Below are 18,708 nucleotides of genomic sequence, written 5' to 3'. Positions count from 1 at the left end.
AGCTGTTATAAAAACAAACTTTTACAAAAAAATGAGGAAAAAAAACAAAAGGAGAAATTTGCTTAATGAGATATAGATACCAAAATGTATTTTCCTAGAAATAGGAAGGCTGGAAAATATCTCCAAATGTGATCTGGTGGATGAATTGAAAGAAGGAGCAGAAGCAGACTAGAGAATCTAGAAGTAGGTTCATGCAAAAATTAAATAAGAAATTAAATTAAATTTAAATAAGAAAGGAAATAAATAGAAAAGAAAGGTTAATAGAGTATGTAAGTGATTGGGGAGAAAATTTTGATACAAGACATGCAGGTAGGTCACTTTATTCTTGGATGATTATATAAAATGTGAAGCATTGATATGGCAAGAGACACCAGCCACAAAGTTAAAGCCTACATGTATGTTCAGAAAAACAGAGTTTACATAATTTCTATTCCCTAGTAGATAATTTCACAATGGATGGACAAATAAAAATGCAAATGGCAAATATGACCATACATATATTGTGCTTAAAAACTGTATTATTAAGTAAATATAAATTAGCAATGGATTTAGCATGTTAAAAGTGATTTAAGGGGTGCCTGGGTGGCTCAGTCGTTAAGCGTCTGCCTTCGGCTCAGGTCGTGATCCCAGGACCCTGGGATCGAGCCCCACATCGGGCTCCCTGCTCCGCGGGGAAGCCTGCTTCTCCCTCTCCTACTCCTCCTGCTTGTGTTCCCTCTCTCGCTATGTCTCTCTCTGTCAAATAAATAAATAAAATCTTTAAAAAAAAAAAAAAAGTGATTTAAAAAAACTGAGATGCTAGTCTGGCCAGAATTTGAGGAAATGCATATTTTTATACCTGATAGGTGGGAGCAAAAACTGGTATAATATTCCTTAAACACAATATAATATATATAAACATTTAAATGGTACATAAATGTAGTCACTCATACATTTCATTAACAATTTAAGAAGTCAGACAAATGTCCAAAGGTGATTGTACCATAATGTCCATTGTCCCACTACTTAACAATAGTTAAGTAAAAGTTAACATTATCCAAATGTCCATCAGTGAATGATTTTTAAAAATATAGTATGGAGGAGACATACAGGGAAATAAATTGAAACCACTAAAGGATGAATGAGATCTGAATAAACAAGAAAGTCTGCTCTCACAAAAATATTAGATTATAATATGTGTAATATAAATATATTAAGTGTGTTTTCAAATATTTATCCGTACACATACACTTAACCACAAGCAATATTTACATGTATGTTAAATGTGTATGAGTAATCCTTAATAAATTCAATTGAGAAATGAATTTATTTCATATTGCATTTTTGTACAAAGTTCAAAGCTCATGAGGCTTATAACAATGTGACTGAACACATAAATCATATATATATGTATAAATAATGGAATCTACTTTCCTTATTTTAACTGCAAATTTTCAAAGAAATTTCTGTATCAAATAATTCTAAACCTCATTATCTTGGACAATGTTACTGACATGAATGAAAATAGCTATACTTAGAAATGAAATAACCATTACATACCCCATGTCCACTGCAATTTATGTTTGAGTCACAATTTGTTCTCTGTGCGTATGAATTCCTAGAAGAACAACGTCCCTGGTCACAATACTAAAATGTTAAAACAACAAACAACAAAAACTGTAAATGTAAAGCCAAGAGTTGAGCATTTGTACTTGGTACAAAAATTAAATGCACAATATATTTTATATTTATATTTCATATAAAATATATATAATATGAATCTGGATTTCATGGCATCTACTCATTCTAAAAGAAGAACTTGGGAGTCGGGGGTCCAAATGGCATGTTATTACTTTACCAAATATAAAATTTTGAAATGAGATACTATTTCTTTCCTATGAGGGAGCTGTGATTTTATTGATATATTGATACTAATTGGTATAAGAACAAAAATAGCCAAGTTGTACTGACCATTTATAATGAGCTTGGATCTATCTTTGCACTTTCTATGTATCTTTATAATACATACTCATAGATACTCAAAGGAAATATTTTTTCCTCATTTTATATTTGATGATAATAAATCTACTCTTTTAAATTCATACACAAGTTATCGAGAGCCAATATTCAGTGCAAGAACTCCTTTTGTCACAGAACCACATATTGATCAATGCTAAATAAGAGTGTTCTTGTCATTTTTTAATATTTTTATATTTTTCCAGCTTTAATGGCAATATCTCTTACCTTTCATATTTACACTAAAGCAAGTTATTTAATCTCCCCATACCTCCTTTTATCCATCTTTGAATTTGGAATAGCAATTATACCCAAATTTTAAAAAAGTGTAGGTTATGAGGATGAAATCATTTGTTAGACATAAAGGAACAAAAGCAGTGCCTGGCACGTAGTAAATCCTCACTACATACAAGATATCATTTAATTATTATTTATTTGACTTGATTTCTATGTAAGCTCTATGTTAAATTTAATTTAATTTGAATATCTTCAGGGGAGTCTGTAAAAATTATCTGTTGGCTTTTCTCAAGTTATCTGATAGAATATTCACTATATGATGAATAGTCCTAAAAATCATTATTTTCTATCACCATTAACTAATCATCATAAAGGAAAGAATATCAGCTTGTTCATTAACTACAAGTGCTCTGATGAAGCCAGGAAGAATAACAAAATGCTGGACAAATCAGCATTACCTGTCCACAAAACCATCTTCATTCTAGTTCTCCTTAAACATTGTCATTGAGGCAATAATAAACTAGTCATATTTCACTGGGTTGTCTTTAGGGGAAAAATAATTCAGGAAAAGTTAAGACCCATGTTTCTGATACAGTTTCTTTCAAGTAAACAGATCAATTTGTAGCTGGCTCTTTTGTAATGACAGCAAAAGTAAGAAACACCATAAAAGTACTTAGCCCTGGGCAATGTTGGGATGATGTTTTGAATATAAACTAATCTACAAGACTTCCTTCTTTGAACAACAGACACAAATAGTGTCCCAGAAGCAGCACATCATGGTTCAAAAAAAAAAAAAAAAAAAGAAAAAAGAAACAATATAAGTAAATACATATTTCCTAAAGAGAAATGCCTGGATCATGTAAGCATATTTTTTTATAGTCCCAAGTATGAGTAAGAAAAAGGCAGTTAATTTTATTTATTTATTCATTGACTAGCTTATCTAATTTTGGACAGTTAAATGTCCCTTTTTTCAAGTTTGAAATGACTGTGCTGAGATGTGTTTATCTTCCCTACCTTACCTAAGTGAGCTAGAAACCAATCTGATAAACTATTCTCCTGTTCTAAGTCTTAAAAATAAAAAAAATCATAAAAGCTTTCTATCACATCCAATACTAAGCAAACTTGCCTTGTTGGAATAATGCTTATCTCTATACAGTATACTTTTGGCTCAGTATATTACAGTATTAAGTACATGTGTTTTATTTAAAATTTTGTTATGATTAATGAGACATATTTTTCTTCATGTTAATAAATAAGATAAAAAGTCTCCCCTCTCTCTCTCTTTCTCTTCTTATCAAGATAATTTTTACAAAGTACCCACAGCTAATGAGAATAAAGTAAAGACATCTTTCCTTTCCAACCACTCTGAAATCAACTGAACAATGTAAAATAACAATGAAAATAAAGTATATCTGATGAATTTTTTAATAACCACAGAATAATTCCAATTCAAATTCACAGACATGACACTCACAATTGCTCCCCTTTTCCTAATTAATGTGAGTAAAGGAAAATCAGAACAAGGCAATTAGAAGATGAGCAATTTAAGAACTTCCTGGGATTTCAAAATAAAATGAAGGTCACTGACGGATAAAATGAAGTGAGGAAGCAACCACATCAAATACAATGGTAAAGGAGAGAGACTGGTGCATCAGCCTCACAATGCTCTGGAGGATCTTCAGCCTCAGAGTAATAAGGAAAAGCAGAGGAAGAAGAGCCAAAAGGGCAGGTTGGGCAGGGGGGCTAAAATGTGGAATTATCCATGGAAGTGTCCACAAAACTACAGAAGTAGTTAGCTCTCATATTCACTACTCACCTCTCCTTTCTCTCAATTACAAAATGCAGTCAACACAACACTTTTATCCCAATGGAGAAAATTTCTAAAGGTATTTTGTTGCCTAAAACAATTGAATTAAGGATGACTATAGAATTTGGGCTTTTCAAGTGGTCTGTCCTCCAGAAGAGTCGCTATCCAATTAAACTACTGGAAGTACCATGGCCTAAAAGCCAGTTCCCTAATGAAGACTGTCATGTGACAAATCCCTGTTAAATGGAGAAGGCTGCAAATTAGTTGGGGGTTTTTTGTTTGTTTTTAATTTTAGGTAGTTAACATACAGTGTGATATTGATTTCTGGAGTAGAGCACTGGGTGTTATATATAACTGATGAATCACTAAATTCTGCTCCAGTTTGTTTGTTTGTTTGTTTTTAATTAAAAATGTTGTGGGAGTAAAAAGTCAGGCCAGCTGAAAGCTCCTATAGAACCAAGTAGGAAAAGTTGGCTTGCCTTCCTTCCTTCCTTCTTTCTTTCCTTCTTTCCTTCTTTCCTTCTTTCCTTCTTTCCTTCTTTCCTTCCTTCCTTCCTTCCTTCCTTCCTTCCTTCCTTCCTTCCTTCCTTCCTTCCTTCCTTCCTTCCTTCCTTCCTATTTTCCTTCCCTTCCCCTCCCTTCAGTTTCCTTCCTCCCTCACTCCTTTCTTTGTTTTCCCTCCATGAGGACATTGGCCAGTTGGGCATAGGTTAATGATCACACTTTCTGAGGCAGAGATTCACTGCTGGAGATATGAGTGATCTGTAAAGGTTTTAGTGGTCATACGCAGTAGTGGGACAAACAAGCATGGCAATCTTCTGTGGCATATGTATGTTTTATTTTAATTGTTATCATTATAACTGTATTTTTCTTGTACATGTTATTTTACTCTCACTACTAAGATTCTTTTTCTTTGTCTTTAATTTTCAGAAATTTCATTATGCTGTATTCTGCTGTGGATTTCACTGGGTTCATCCTATATGATGTTCTTTGCTTTTTGCATCTGTGTATTTATGCCTTTTGCCAAATTTGGAAACATTCCAAGCACTATTCCCTGAAATACTTTTCCATCCTTAAATTCTTTCTTCTATTCTAGGATCTTAGAATAGCCTTTATCATGACAAAAAGCAATAACAAATGTTTGTGAAGATGTAGAGAAAAGGGAACCCTTGTGCACTATTGGTAGAAATGTAAATCAGAAAATAGTATGACAGAATAGGTAGAATAGTATGGAGGTTCTTACAAAAATTAAAAATAGAAACATCACATGATACAGCAATTCTACTTCTGGGTATTTATCCAAAATAAATGAAAACATGTAACTGAAAAATATATATGCACCTTCATATTCATTGCAGCATTATTTACAGTAGCCAATATATGTAAGCAACCCAAGTGTCCACTGATGAATGAATGGGTAAAGTGAATTCAGCAAATATACACAATGGAATATTACTTATCCATAAAAAAGAATTAAATCTTGCCATTTGTGACATGAATGGACCTTGACAACACTAGTTAATTGAAATAAGTCAAGCAGAGAAAGACAAATACTGTGTGATCTTAGTTGTATGTCTAATTTAAACAACAACAAAATCCAAGCTCATAGATGCAGAGAACAGATTGGTAAGTGCCAATGGTGGGGGACTGGGGGAGTGGATAAAATGGGTGAATGGGGTCAAAAACTGCAAAGTTTCAGTTATAAAATAAATAAGTAATGGGGGGCGCCTGGGTGGCTCAGTCGTTAAGCGTCTGCCTTCGGCTCAGGTCATGATCCCAGGGTCCTGGGATTGAGCCCCGCATCGGGCTCCCTGCTCAGTGGAAGGCCTGCTTCTCCCTCTCCCACTCCCCCTGCTTGTGTTCTCTCTCTCGCTGTGTCTCTCTCTGTCAGATAAATAAATAAAATCTTTAAAAAAAATAAATAAATAAAATAAATAAGTAATGGGAATTACAGTATAATATGGTGACTACAGTTAATGACACTATTGCGTATTTGAAACTTGCTAAGACAGTAAAACTTGAATGTTCTCAAAATAATAAAAAAATTTTGTAACTATGTATAGTAATGGATGTTAACTAGATTTCTTGCAGTCATTATTTCACAATATATGCAAATATTGAATCACTATGTTGTACACCTAAAACTAAGGTAATGCTATATTTCAATTATATGTCAATTAAAAGTAGTAACAAATAATTTTTTAAAAATCAATAAAAATGTGTAACAATATATTTGACTCCATACACATTTCTAAATCACTTTCCAGAAAGTATGTGTTAATTTATATTTGTTTTAGGATGATAATAAGTTATGCTTCTCATCATCATTATTATTTTCAACTCCTATTTGATTAGACAAAAACAGTAACTGGATATGCATGTAGTCTGTATTTATTTCACCAACCTAGAAGCACACTAAATCTCATTGTTCAAAAGTTTTATAGTGTTCAATCTCTAGCCACACTACTTCCCTTCCTGAAGCTTATGATGAGGCTGACAGTTACAACTCTTTAATCACTTGGTCTTACTAGGGATCAGCTCCATTATAAAGTTATCTAGAGGCCTTATCATGTCACTTCATTAACATAAATGTAGTTTGATTGGAAGAGGTTCTTTATGAATAACAACAACAACAACAAAACATTCCTCTTACTCAGGAAAGTTCAAGGGGTTTAGGAGCTCTGTGCCAGAAATCAGGGATAAAAATCGAATTGTTTTTGTGTGTTATACCACATATATACCATTTGAGTGCTTTTTTCTTTTTTTTTTTTTAGATTTTTTTTATTTATTTATTTGAGAGAGAGAGCACAAGATTGAGAGAGAGAGAGAGAGAGAGAGAGAGCATGAGCGGGGGAGGGGTAGAGGGTGAGGGAGCAGGAGAAGCAGGTTTCCTACTGAGCAGGGAGCCTGACATGGGGCTTGATCCCAGGACTCTGGGATCATGACCTGAGCTGAAGGCATTCACTTAACCAACTGAGCCACCCAGGTGCCCTGAGTGCTTTTTTTCCTAATTAATGAATGATAAAATTAGCTGATAAATTTATGTATTTAATCTCTCACATTTATAGTAAACATTTTTTCAGTTTGTCTGAAATAATCCTTAAAGGGGTAACATATCACTTTATAAGGTAGTCAGCACTATGTCTTCTTTTGTGATTATTTCATTATTTTTATGCAAGAATACTTTTTCCCATTTTGAAATAAATTTACTATTCATTTCCATTTTCCCCTATTTTTCATTTCTTAAAATATTGTGTCTCAATGTAAATTATCTAAATTTAAACAGGAGATACTTGAGTAGTGTTTTACATTGGTCAACTAATTTTTCAATGGTCATAGTTTAAAGATCCTTTATTTTGTTTCTTAAGCTATTTAAGGAAAAGAAAAAGAAATAAAGCTTAAACTCCATTTTATTATTGTGTCTTGTGGGAGGGCCAAATTTTTAACAAGTATTTATTATGCTTTTGGAAGAAAAATTAGAGGAGTTGACTAATGAGCAAATAGCTGTTTTACTTTCATTACAACCAAATTAATTCTTCCTTGTCAGTTATTGCAGGACTAAATACTTGGCTATTTTTGTTTTCTTTGTTATTCTTATTATTCAGATTGTTTTCACCTACTTTTTTGCTATATCACTTGATTCTTTTTTGTTGTTTCTATAAATTTCTGCAGACCAGATCTTAGCCTAATGAAGAGGCTAATATTCTCAAGTATGAGAAAACAATGGTTTAAATATCTATAGCAAAATTCATAATAAACAAAATGATAGTGAAGCAAGTGTTCCTTTGACCAACAGAAATTCTGAACTTTAAATCTTAAGATCTTGATGTAGTAACCAAAATTTGTAATATTAATTATAAAAACAAATGTTAAGGTCTTCTCTGTTTCCCATATGTGTGCATGTGCACATACACACACACAGACACCCACACACCACATATATAATCAAGTCAAAATGTTATTTACCATATTTGGACCACACATAGTGCCATTTGATGTATAGGTATAATCTTCTGTTACATGTGCTGTTGGTATTCTTAAATATGCAGAGACACACAGATGGCCTTCCATGTAAGTATACTGAATATCAAATTTTTTAAATGGTATTATTTCTAAACGGGTCCAGTGACAAACTATCTTCCCACAAAGGATATCCCTGGCAATAAGGCAGAAAAAAATTATCTAAATGTCACTTAAGGACAAAAATATAAGGGAAATAACAGTTCAAAATATGAGGATAATTGAATACATTATAGATCATAGCACCAAAGCTATTCAAAACAAAACAATCTTAGGAAATGCAACATAAATATTTATCTGTATATAATGCATTCATTTCTCATTTGTATTAAACAACTCTTTGTAGTACAAACACACAAACACAACTGGAAAAGGTATAATTTTCTAAATACACACCTAAAATTACAAAAATCTCTTCTGCAGTTTCCAAAATCATCGTCATGCATATTCACTTCTTGTGTACACAAAAGAGTAGAACCTTTTGCAACTGAAAATATAAATAAAGTTCCAATTACTCATCTTTAAAAATATTAAAAACTTAAAGTATGGTAAATTAATATAGAGACATCTAGACGACAGCAATGCCCAGTCAGTGTCAGCTACAATAAAATTTTTGGTGTCATCTACTGGCTATACAAGAAGAAGAAACACTAAAAACTATCCACTTGAGAATAGTAAAATTGCTATCATAGTGCAGAAATTATTAAGAAATCAAACAATCATTTACTCTCTTACCTGCAATTCTAATATTCTACTCCTTTTCCACCAATTACCTGAACTTTGACTAATACCTTATTCTTTTTGTCTTATAATTATTAGATCTACCTCTTGATGTAGTTCAAAGTTGTTTTGATTTGCAATTTTATTTTCAAATTTGGATTTACACAAGCAATACCTTTTATCATGACCACAGGGTAGATTACTAACTTTAGGAAAATGTAGTTTAAAAATGAACCCTGAGGAGCTCACACAGGAAAGAAAAATCCCCATAATATTTGGCTTTAAAAGCAAGAGGAACCAAATTTTATGAATTCTTACAACCAGTGGGACTTAAAGCCTGGAATTTTAAAAATCAGCAGCTAGGCTCTGGTCGAACCCAGAGGGCATTAGGAAGCTGAGTCCCCACTCTTAGACAGCAGGACAAACAGCCAGCAGAGATATAGCATGGAAGCAGCAGTTTGAAAAATACCAGGGGCAGACAAGAGGGAGAGGGATTTATTCATCCCAGAGCATCATTCGGAGAAGCAAGGATCATGGAGAAATGTCTCCAGGAACAAAGAAGCTGTCAGGTGCCATTTTCCTCCCCAAACCCCCAGTATAAACACAGGGCCACCTGCAGGAAACAGCATGGTGCAAAGAAAGTTGATACCTAGCTTGTTTACACCAAGCCCCACCCTCTGTGCTTCAGTGGACTGGCCCTCCCCAGTCATGCTTGCCTCAATCCCAGTGCCATGGCCCCCACCCACCCCCAGAAGACCAGTGCAAAACCCACCAACACCCAGTCAACAGACCAACGAGTTTTATGGGACCTCAGTTCCTGCAGTGATGGTGGCAGCAGGTCTCATTTCACAAGAAGACCAGGACACACTTTGTTAAAATGTGCTGCACCCAGCCATGGACAAAACACTGTGCACAACAGGCAAAGAGAGCCTCTGCAGACAACTTTATTGAAGGAAAAAGAGACAAGGTTCAAGCAACACACATAGGAGACACTCACTGAAGCCTCAGGTCCTGGGGAACAGGGAACACTGTACTGCAGGGTACTAAAGGAGCATTTCTTCATAATGCCATTACTTTCAATAGCAAGAGAAATAGCTGACTTTCCTAACAAGGAGAAAAAATGAGGAGACAGAGGAATGTACCCCAAATGAAAGAACAAGACCAAACGACAGTAAGAGACCTCACCAAAACAGATATAAGTAATATGCCTGAGAGAGAATTTAAAGTAGTAATCATAAAGACACTCACTGGACTTGAGAAAAGAGTGGAGGACATCAGTGAGACTCTTTAAGAAAAAGATAAAAAAGAACCAGAGATGGAGAACACAATAAATGAAATTAAAAATAGAAAAAATAGAAAAAATAACAGGCTAGATGAAGCAGAGGAAAGAATTAATAACCTGGAAGGCAGAGTACTGGAAAGTAATCAAGCTGAGCAAATGAGAGTAAAAATAATTATGCAAATTGAACATAATCTTAGGGAACTTAGTGACTGCATCAAGCATAAAATATTTGCATTATGGGGATCCTAGAAGAAGAGAGAGAAAAGGGAGCAGAAATTTTTTGAAGAAATAGTAACTGAAAATAATTGATAGTAATACAATAACAATAGGGGAATTTAACACCCCACTTACGTCAATGGACAGATCATCCAAACAGAAATACAACAAGGAAATAGTGGCTTTGAACGACACACTGGATTTAACAGATATATTCAGAACGTTCTGTCCTAAAAGAGCAGAATACACATTCTTTTCAAGGGCACATGGGACATTTTCCAGACTAGATCACCTAGTAGCCCACAAAACAAGCCTCAACAAATTCAAGAAGATCGAAGTCATACTATGAATCTCTTTTGACTGCAGTGCTATGAAACTAGAAATCAACCACAAGAAAAAAAATCTGGAGAAAGCATAAATACATGGAAGTTAAATAACATACTACTAAACAATAAATGGGTCAACCAAGAAATCAAAAATGACATCAAAAAGAACATGGAAACAAATAAAAATGAAAACACAGTAGACCAAAACCTCTGGGATGCAGAAAAAAAAAGCAGTTCTAAGAGGGAAGTTTATAGCAATGCAGGCCTACCTCAAGAAGCAAGAAAAATCTCAAATAAACAGCCTAACCTTGTACCTAAAGGAGCTACAAAAAGAACAACAAACAAAACCCAAAACCAGCATAAGGAAGGAAATAATAAAGATTAGAGCAGAAATAAGTTATATAGAAACTAAAGGAACAGTAAAACAGATCAATAAAATCAAGAGCTCGTTCTTTGAAAATATCAACAAAATTGATAAACCTCTAGCCAGACTAAAAAAAAAAAAAAAAAAAAAAGAAAAAAAAAAAAAAAGGACCCCCAAAAAAATCAGAAATGAAAGAGGAGAAATAACAAACAACACTACAGATACACAAAGAATTATAAGAGAATATTATGAAAAATTATATGCCAACAAATTAGACAACCTAGAAAGAATGAATAAATTCTTAAAAATGTATAACCTACCAAAACTGAGGCAGGAAGAAACAAAAAAAATTGAAAAGATCTATTACTAGCAAAATGAAATTGAATCAGTAATCAAAAAAAAGTTCCCAACAAACAAGAGTCCAGGACCAGGTGACTTCACAGGAGAATGCTACAAAACATGTAAAGAAGAGTTAATACCTATTCTTCTCAAACTATTCCAAAAAATAGAAAGAAGGAAAATTTCCTAATCCATTCTATGAGACCATAATCACCTGATATCAAAGCCAGATAAGGACACCAAAAAAAAAAAAAAAGGAAAGAAAAGAAAACAGAATTACAAGACAATATATCTGATGAACGTAGAGGCAAAAATCCTCAACAAAATACTAGCAGTCCAAATTCAACAATATATTAAAAAGTCATTCACCAAAAACACATGGAATTTATTCCTAGGATGCAAGGGTCGTTCAATATTCACAAATCAATATCACATCAATAAGAGAAAGGGTAAGAACCATATGATCATTTCAATAGATGCAGAAAAAGCACTTGACAAAGTATAACATCCATTCATAATAAAAACCCTCAAAAATGTAGATTTAAAATACAAAGAAATCCTATCCACAGCAATCAGACAACAAAAAGAAATAAATGGTATCCAAATTGGTAGAGAAGAGGTCCAAGATGGTGGAGGTGTAGGAGACCTTAGTTTCCTCTGGTCCCAGGAATTCAGCTAGATAGCTATCAAATCATTCTGAACACCTGTAAACTCAACTGGAGATCAAAAAAAGAATAGCTGCAACTCTGCAAATAGAGAAGCCACCACTTTCTGCAAGGTAGGATGTGTGGAGAAGTGAATCCAAGGCAATATATGGGAAGATAAACCGTGGGGGAAGGGAGCCTCCATCAGCCAGCTACCAGAAAGTGATATAGCCATGGAGCACAAAATCAGAACTTTTAGAAGTCTTCTCCAGTGGGGAACATCCCTGCCTGAAAGGCATTAAGGTGGCAAAGCAGGACAGAATCCTAGGTGGGACAGCATGGTCTCAGGATCCCTGGGGTCAAGAAAGAACAGTCGTGCCTGAGTGTGGCAGAGTTCCCAGGCATCTGAGCAGAAAAGCCAGCTGCAATCAACGAGTCCAGGAGTGGACACTCAGCTCAGGGTTGCCATAACCCCCCAAACCACAGTACAATCAGGCTGCTGCTCTCTGAGCAGGGGCCCAGCAAGTGGCAGAACCAAGGCAAACACCTCCCCCCCCTCACCCACCCCCCGGGAGCGGCACAGGTGTCTGCTGCAGGAGACTGTAGGGTTTGGAGACTTGAAGTAGGATCATGTGTCTGAGTGAGCATGGAGGATAGACAAAGACCAAGGAGACAGGAGTGATTGATTGCTTTTCCCTGAGGGGGTACTGAGTACTGGGGGGGAGTAAGCTTTCAGCTCTGGGACTGGAGATTGGGAGGCTGCCATTTTCATTCTCATCCTCTATAGTGGCACTGAAAGGCTTCAGGGAACAAAAGCCACCTAGAGCAACCCGGAGTCACTTATTTAGCCTAGCCCCCTGGGAAGGGTGGTGCAGTTCCACCAGGGGCAAAGACATGTGAGAATCAGAGCAACAGGCCCCTTCCCCCAGAAGATCAGCAAGAACATCTAGCTAAGACCAAGTTTACTGATCACAAATAACTATAAAACTCCAGTGCTAAAGAAAAATTGTGTCTAGAATTCATGGCTTTTTCCCCATGATTCTTTAATCTTTCAATTTTAATTTTTTTCTCTTTCCTTTTTCAACCAATTTCTTATTTTATCAACTCTTTTTTAAGGCTATTTTTAATTTTCACTTTTACAATTACACAATTACATTCTATCCTTTCATTGTATTTAATTTTATTTGTGTGCATATATAAGTTTTTCTTTCTTTATCATTTTGGGATGTAGTTTCTTCTAAAAAACAGACCAAAATACACTCAGGATATAGTGTATTGTTTTGTTCTGTTCACCTGTCTGTTTTCCTTCTCTCTCTCTCTTTTTTTTTTTGTCTTTTAATTTTCATTTTTACAGTTACATTCTATCCTTTCATTGTATATAATTTTATCTTTGTACTGATATAAGTTTTTCTTTATTTACAATTTTGGGATCTAGTGTTCTAACAAACAGACCAAAATAACACAGGATCCAGTGTATTGTTCTGTTCTGTTCACCTGTCTGATTATATTCTTTTAATTTTAATTTTATTTTTCAGTTTCAGGTCTCTTCTGATTTGTTTAGTGTACATTTCTCTGGAGTCGTTGTTGCCATTTTAGTATTTTGTTCTCCCATTCATCTATTCTTCTCTGGGCAGAATGACAAGAAGGAAAAATTCACATCAAAAAAGAGAACAAGAGGCAGTACTGACTGACAGGGACCTAATCAGTGTGGGTATAATTAAGATTTTGGAATGAGAGTTCAGAATAACAATTATAGTAAAGATGTTAGCTGGGCTTGAAAAAAGCATAGAAGACACTAGAGAATCCCTTTCTGGAGAAATAAAAGAACTAAATCTAATCAAGTTGAAATAAAAAAGGCTAAAATGAGATGCAATAAAAAATGGAGGCTCTAACTGCTAGGATAAATGAGGCAGAAGAGAGAATTAATAATAAAGAAGACAAAATGGTGGAGAATAAAGAAGCTGAGAAAAAGAGATAAACAACTACTGGATCACAAGTGAAGAATTTGAGATATAAGTCATAACATAAAGTGAATATTAGAACTGGGATCCCAGAAGAAGAGGAAAGTGAAGGTATATTGGAGCAAATTATAGTGCAGAACTTCCCTAATTTGAGGAAGGAAACAGGCATTCAAGTCCAGGGCTCACAGAGAACCTCCCTCAAAATCAATAAAAATAGGTCAACATCTTCATATTTAACAGTGAAACTTGCAAATTTCAGAGACAGAGAAAATCCTAAAAGCAGCTTGAAACAAGAGGTCTGTAACCTACAAGGGTAGAAACATTAGACTGGCAGAAGACCTGTCCACAGAGACCTGGCAGGCCAGAAAGGACTGCATGATATATTCAGGGTGCTAAATGAGAAAAATATGCAGCCAAGAATACTTTATCCAACATGGCTGTCATTTAGAGAAGAAGCAGAGGTTAAAAGCTTCTAGGACAAATAGAAACTAAAAGAATTTGTGATCACTAAACCAGCCCTACAAGAAATATTAAAGGGAATACTTTAAGCAGAGACAGAGCCCGAAAGTAACAAACAAAGATCAGAAAGGAACAGACACAATATACAGAAACAGTCATTTTACAGGTAATACAATGGTCTAAATTCATATCTTTCAATAATTACTCTGAACATAAATGGGCTAAATGTCCCCAAACAAAAGACACAGGGTATCAGATTGGATAAAAAAGGAAGACCCATCAATATGCCATCTGCAAGAGACTTATTTTAGACCCAAAGACACCTCCAGATTGAGAGTGAGGGGGTGGAGAACAATGTATCATGCTAATGGACATCAAAAGAAAGCTGGGGTAGCAATCCTTATATAGGACAAAGTAGATTTTAAACCGAAGACTGTAATAAAAGATGAGGAAGGACACTATATCATAATAAAAGGGTCTATCCAACAAGAGGATCTAATAATCATAAATATTCATGCCCGTAACATAGGAACAGCCAATTATACAAACTAAATAAAAACACATTGATAATAATACAATAATAATAGGGGACATTAACACCCCACTCATAGCAATGGACATATCATTTAAGCAGAAGATCAATAAGGAAATAAGGACTTTGAATGGCACACTGGACCAGATGGACTTCACAGACATATTCAGACTATTCTATCCTAAAGCAACAGAATATACATTCTTCTCGAGTGCACATGGAACATTCTCCAAAATAGATCACATACTGGGTCACAAATCAGGTCTCAACTGGTACCAAAAGATTGGGATCATTCTCTGCATGTTTTCAGACCACAGTGCTTTCAAACTTGAACTCAATCACAAGAGGAAATTTGGAAAGAACTCAAATACATGGAGGCTAAAGAGCATCCTACTAAAGAATGAATGGGTCAACCAGGAAATTTAAGAAGAATTTAAAAAATAATCATGGAAACAAATGAAAATGAAAACACAAATGTTCAAAACCATTGGGATGCAGTAAAGTCAGTCCTAAGAGGGAAGTATATAGCAATATAAGCCTTTCTCAAGAAACAAGAAAGGTCTCAGATACACAACCTAACCCTACACCTAAAGGAGCTGGAGAAAGAACAGCAAATAAAGCTTAAAACCAGCAGGAGAAGAGAATTAATAAAGATTAGAGCAGAAATTAATGAAATAGAAACCAAAAGAACAGTAGAACAGATCAAGAAACTAGAAGCTGGTTCTTTGAAAGAATTAACAAGATTGATAAATCCCTGGCCAGATTTATCCAAAAGAAAAGAGAAAGGACACAAATAAATAAAATCATGAATGAAAAGAGGAGAGATCACAACCAACACCAAAGAAATACAAACAATTATAAGAACATATTATGAATAACTATATGCCAACAAATTAGACAATCTGGAAGAAATGGATGCATTCTTAGAGATGTTTTATAAACTACCAAAACTGAAACAGGAAGAAATAGAAAACCTGAACAGACCCATAACCAGCAAGGAAATTAAAGCACTAATCAAAAATCTCCCAACAAACAAGAGCCCAGGGCCAGATGGCTTCCCAAGGGAATTCTACCAAACATTTAAAGAATCATACCTATTATCAGCTATTTCAAAAAATAGAAATGGAAGGAAAACTTCCAAACTCTTTCTGTGAGGCCAGCATTACCTTGATCCCAAAACCAGGCAAATACCCAATGAAAAAAGAAAATTACAGACCAATATCCCTGATGAACATGGATGCAAAAATTCTCAACAAGATACTAGCCAATAAGATCCAACAGTCATTAAAAGCATTATTCACCACGACCGAGTGGGATTTATTCCTGGGATGCAAGGGTGGTTCAACATCCACAAATCAATCAAACACTACATTAAGGAAAGAAAGCACAAGAACCATATGATCCTCTCAGTAGATGCAGAAAAAGCATTTGACAAAATACAGCATCCTTTCTTGATTAAAACTCTTCACAGTATAGGGATAGAAGAAACATACCTCAATATCATAAAAGCTATATACAAAAAACCCTCAACAAATATCATTCTCAATGGGAAAAAAAAACTGACAGCATTTCCCCTAGGGTCAGGAACATGGCAAGGATGTCCACCATCACCACTGTTGTTCAACATAGTACTAGAAGTCCTAACCTCAGCCAGCAGATAACAAAAATAAATAAAAGGCATCTGAATCGGCAAAGAAGTCAAACTTTCACTCTTTGCAGATGACATGATACTCTGTGTGGAGAACCCAAAAGACTCCAGCAAAAAATTGCTAGAAGTGATACAGGAATTCAGCAACAATGCTAAGCAAAATAAGTCAATCTTAGAAAGACAAAGATCACATGATTTCACTCACATGTGGAATTTGAGAAACAAAACAAACTAACAGAGGGAAGAAAAAAAGAGAGAGAGATGCAAACCAAGAAACAGATTCTTAACTATAGAGAACAAATTGATGGTTACCAGAGGTGAAATAGGTGATGGGGATTAGAGTACACTTATCATGCTGAGCACTGAGTAATGCATAAAATTGTTAAATCACTGTATTTTACACCTGAAACTAATATAACTCTGTATGTTAACTTTACTGGGAAAAATATAAGATAAAATAATGAAAATGAACCCCAGAAAAAAGTGCAACTATTACATTTTCCAAATAAGTCTGCACACTGTTTATCTGTATCTTGGCATATTCCATTATAGCAATAGGCAGTCTTATTATTGCATGGTTCTAAATCAGCAGATTTCACATCAGGTACACAAAATTCACTTCTTCCATTGCAAAATTCTGGAAAATCACATGGATCTTTGCTTTCCCGACATACAGTTCCTTTTACAGACATCTGTGGGACAAAGAAAAACAATTATTTTTGTAGAGTAGTAAACCAAAAATATAAAATAACTTAAACAAGGGCAATGTATTTCTGTCATTTCCATTATTATTACATTTTTAACTAAAGTCAAATTATGAATGTACTTAAAAGCTCCAGTGAAACAGATTGGAAAAAACCCAGATGTCCATCAATGGATGACTAGATTAACAAATCGTGGTATATTCATACAATGGAATATTTTCAGCCACATAAAGGAGCACTGATACATATGCTACAAGGTGGATGAACATTCAATGCTATGTTAAGTGAAGAAAGCCAGACACAAAAGGTCACATATTCTATGCTTCTACTTATATGAAATATCCAGAATAGGTTACTCCAGACAGAACACAAATTGGTGGTTGCCAGGGACTGAGGGGAAGGGAGAAAGGAGAACAAGGGCTTAAAGGGCTGGGAGTCTCCGGTTTTAGTGAGGAACATGTTTTGGAACTAGATAGAGGTGGCAGTTGCACAACATTGTGAATGTACTGAATGCCACTAAATTGTTCACCTGAAAATGGCAAATGTTATGGTACATGATTTTCACCTTAATGTTTTTTAAAGGCTCTACCAAATGTAGGAATTATCCCTGTGTGTAAGGGAAGGGGCAAGGGACTGTGTAGAAAAGGCTTATTGCTCAATCCTGCTGATTTGGAGACAAAGGCCAAGATGAGAGCTCTGGTGAAGGGAAGAGCAACAAGGTTTATTGCTAAGTGGCAGAAACTCTAGGCTTGCCTCTGTATTTATGCTCCTTGAAGACAAGTACCACTGGTTTTAGTTATAGCACATAGAGTGAAAAAGAACACACATAGAACAAAGTAGAATGACGTTAGAAGAGATTTCATTGACAGAGAACCTGGCAAATCTGAAATCTGGCAATCAAGATCTCTAATTAATCAGCTTCTATAATTGTCGTTGACTCCTGAAAGTGACACAGAAAAGGCAAAATGCTATGATGTGATCCCCAAAAGACAAATCTTACTCAGTCTCTTTTCAAGTGTGGCTATAAAGGAAAATTGAATGGAAAACTTCCCAAGGGAAGTCAAGGATTCAATCTACTTCTGGGACACACTGTTTAACAGAGTTAAACTTCAGTATTAGACATGCTACATGTTGTTGACTATTCTACATGGACTCCTTTTCTGCCATTCTCAAAATGAGATTATTATTATTGTTTGTTTATTCAAACATTGAATGTCAACTTTGTGTTGGGTGGCTTATTTGTAATTTTGTCATAAGTCGTTGGGTCATGAAGAGCTACATTCAGCTATGGCCTCAGGTATGACCAAGAGGAATCCATAGCGCCCAAATAATCTAGAATTGGTATTGGATAACTGGATGGATCTTGAGTAGAGATTGAAATACAGTGAAGGCAAAGATAAGAAAGAAGTTGAAAAAAATCTAAGAACATCTTCTGAATTCTGAAGTCAACTGTG

At 34.9% G+C, this 18,708-nt stretch overlaps 1 protein-coding gene across 1 annotated transcript in view; it reads right to left on the bottom strand.

Moving 5' to 3' along the window:
• LOC116637813 (A disintegrin and metallopeptidase domain 3-like) overlaps positions 1 to 18,708 on the bottom strand; it is a 115,384-nt gene that overhangs the window by 1,473 nt on the left and 95,203 nt on the right. The window contains exons 13-16 of the mRNA XM_032413356.1: positions 17,047 to 17,242; positions 8,456 to 8,546; positions 8,006 to 8,195; positions 1,540 to 1,626 (exon numbers count right to left, since the gene is read on the bottom strand). Of these exons, the coding sequence (XP_032269247.1) occupies positions 1,540 to 1,626; positions 8,006 to 8,195; positions 8,456 to 8,546; positions 17,047 to 17,242 (564 nt within the window). The remainder of the gene's footprint in view (positions 1 to 1,539; positions 1,627 to 8,005; positions 8,196 to 8,455; positions 8,547 to 17,046; positions 17,243 to 18,708) is intronic.

The sequence above is a fragment of the Phoca vitulina genome, unplaced genomic scaffold (assembly GCF_004348235.1).
Source record: "Phoca vitulina isolate PV1807 unplaced genomic scaffold, GSC_HSeal_1.0 scaffold15, whole genome shotgun sequence".
Taxonomy (NCBI): Eukaryota; Metazoa; Chordata; class Mammalia; order Carnivora; family Phocidae; genus Phoca; species Phoca vitulina.
This window is presented reverse-complemented; position numbering and strand designations above follow the sequence as displayed.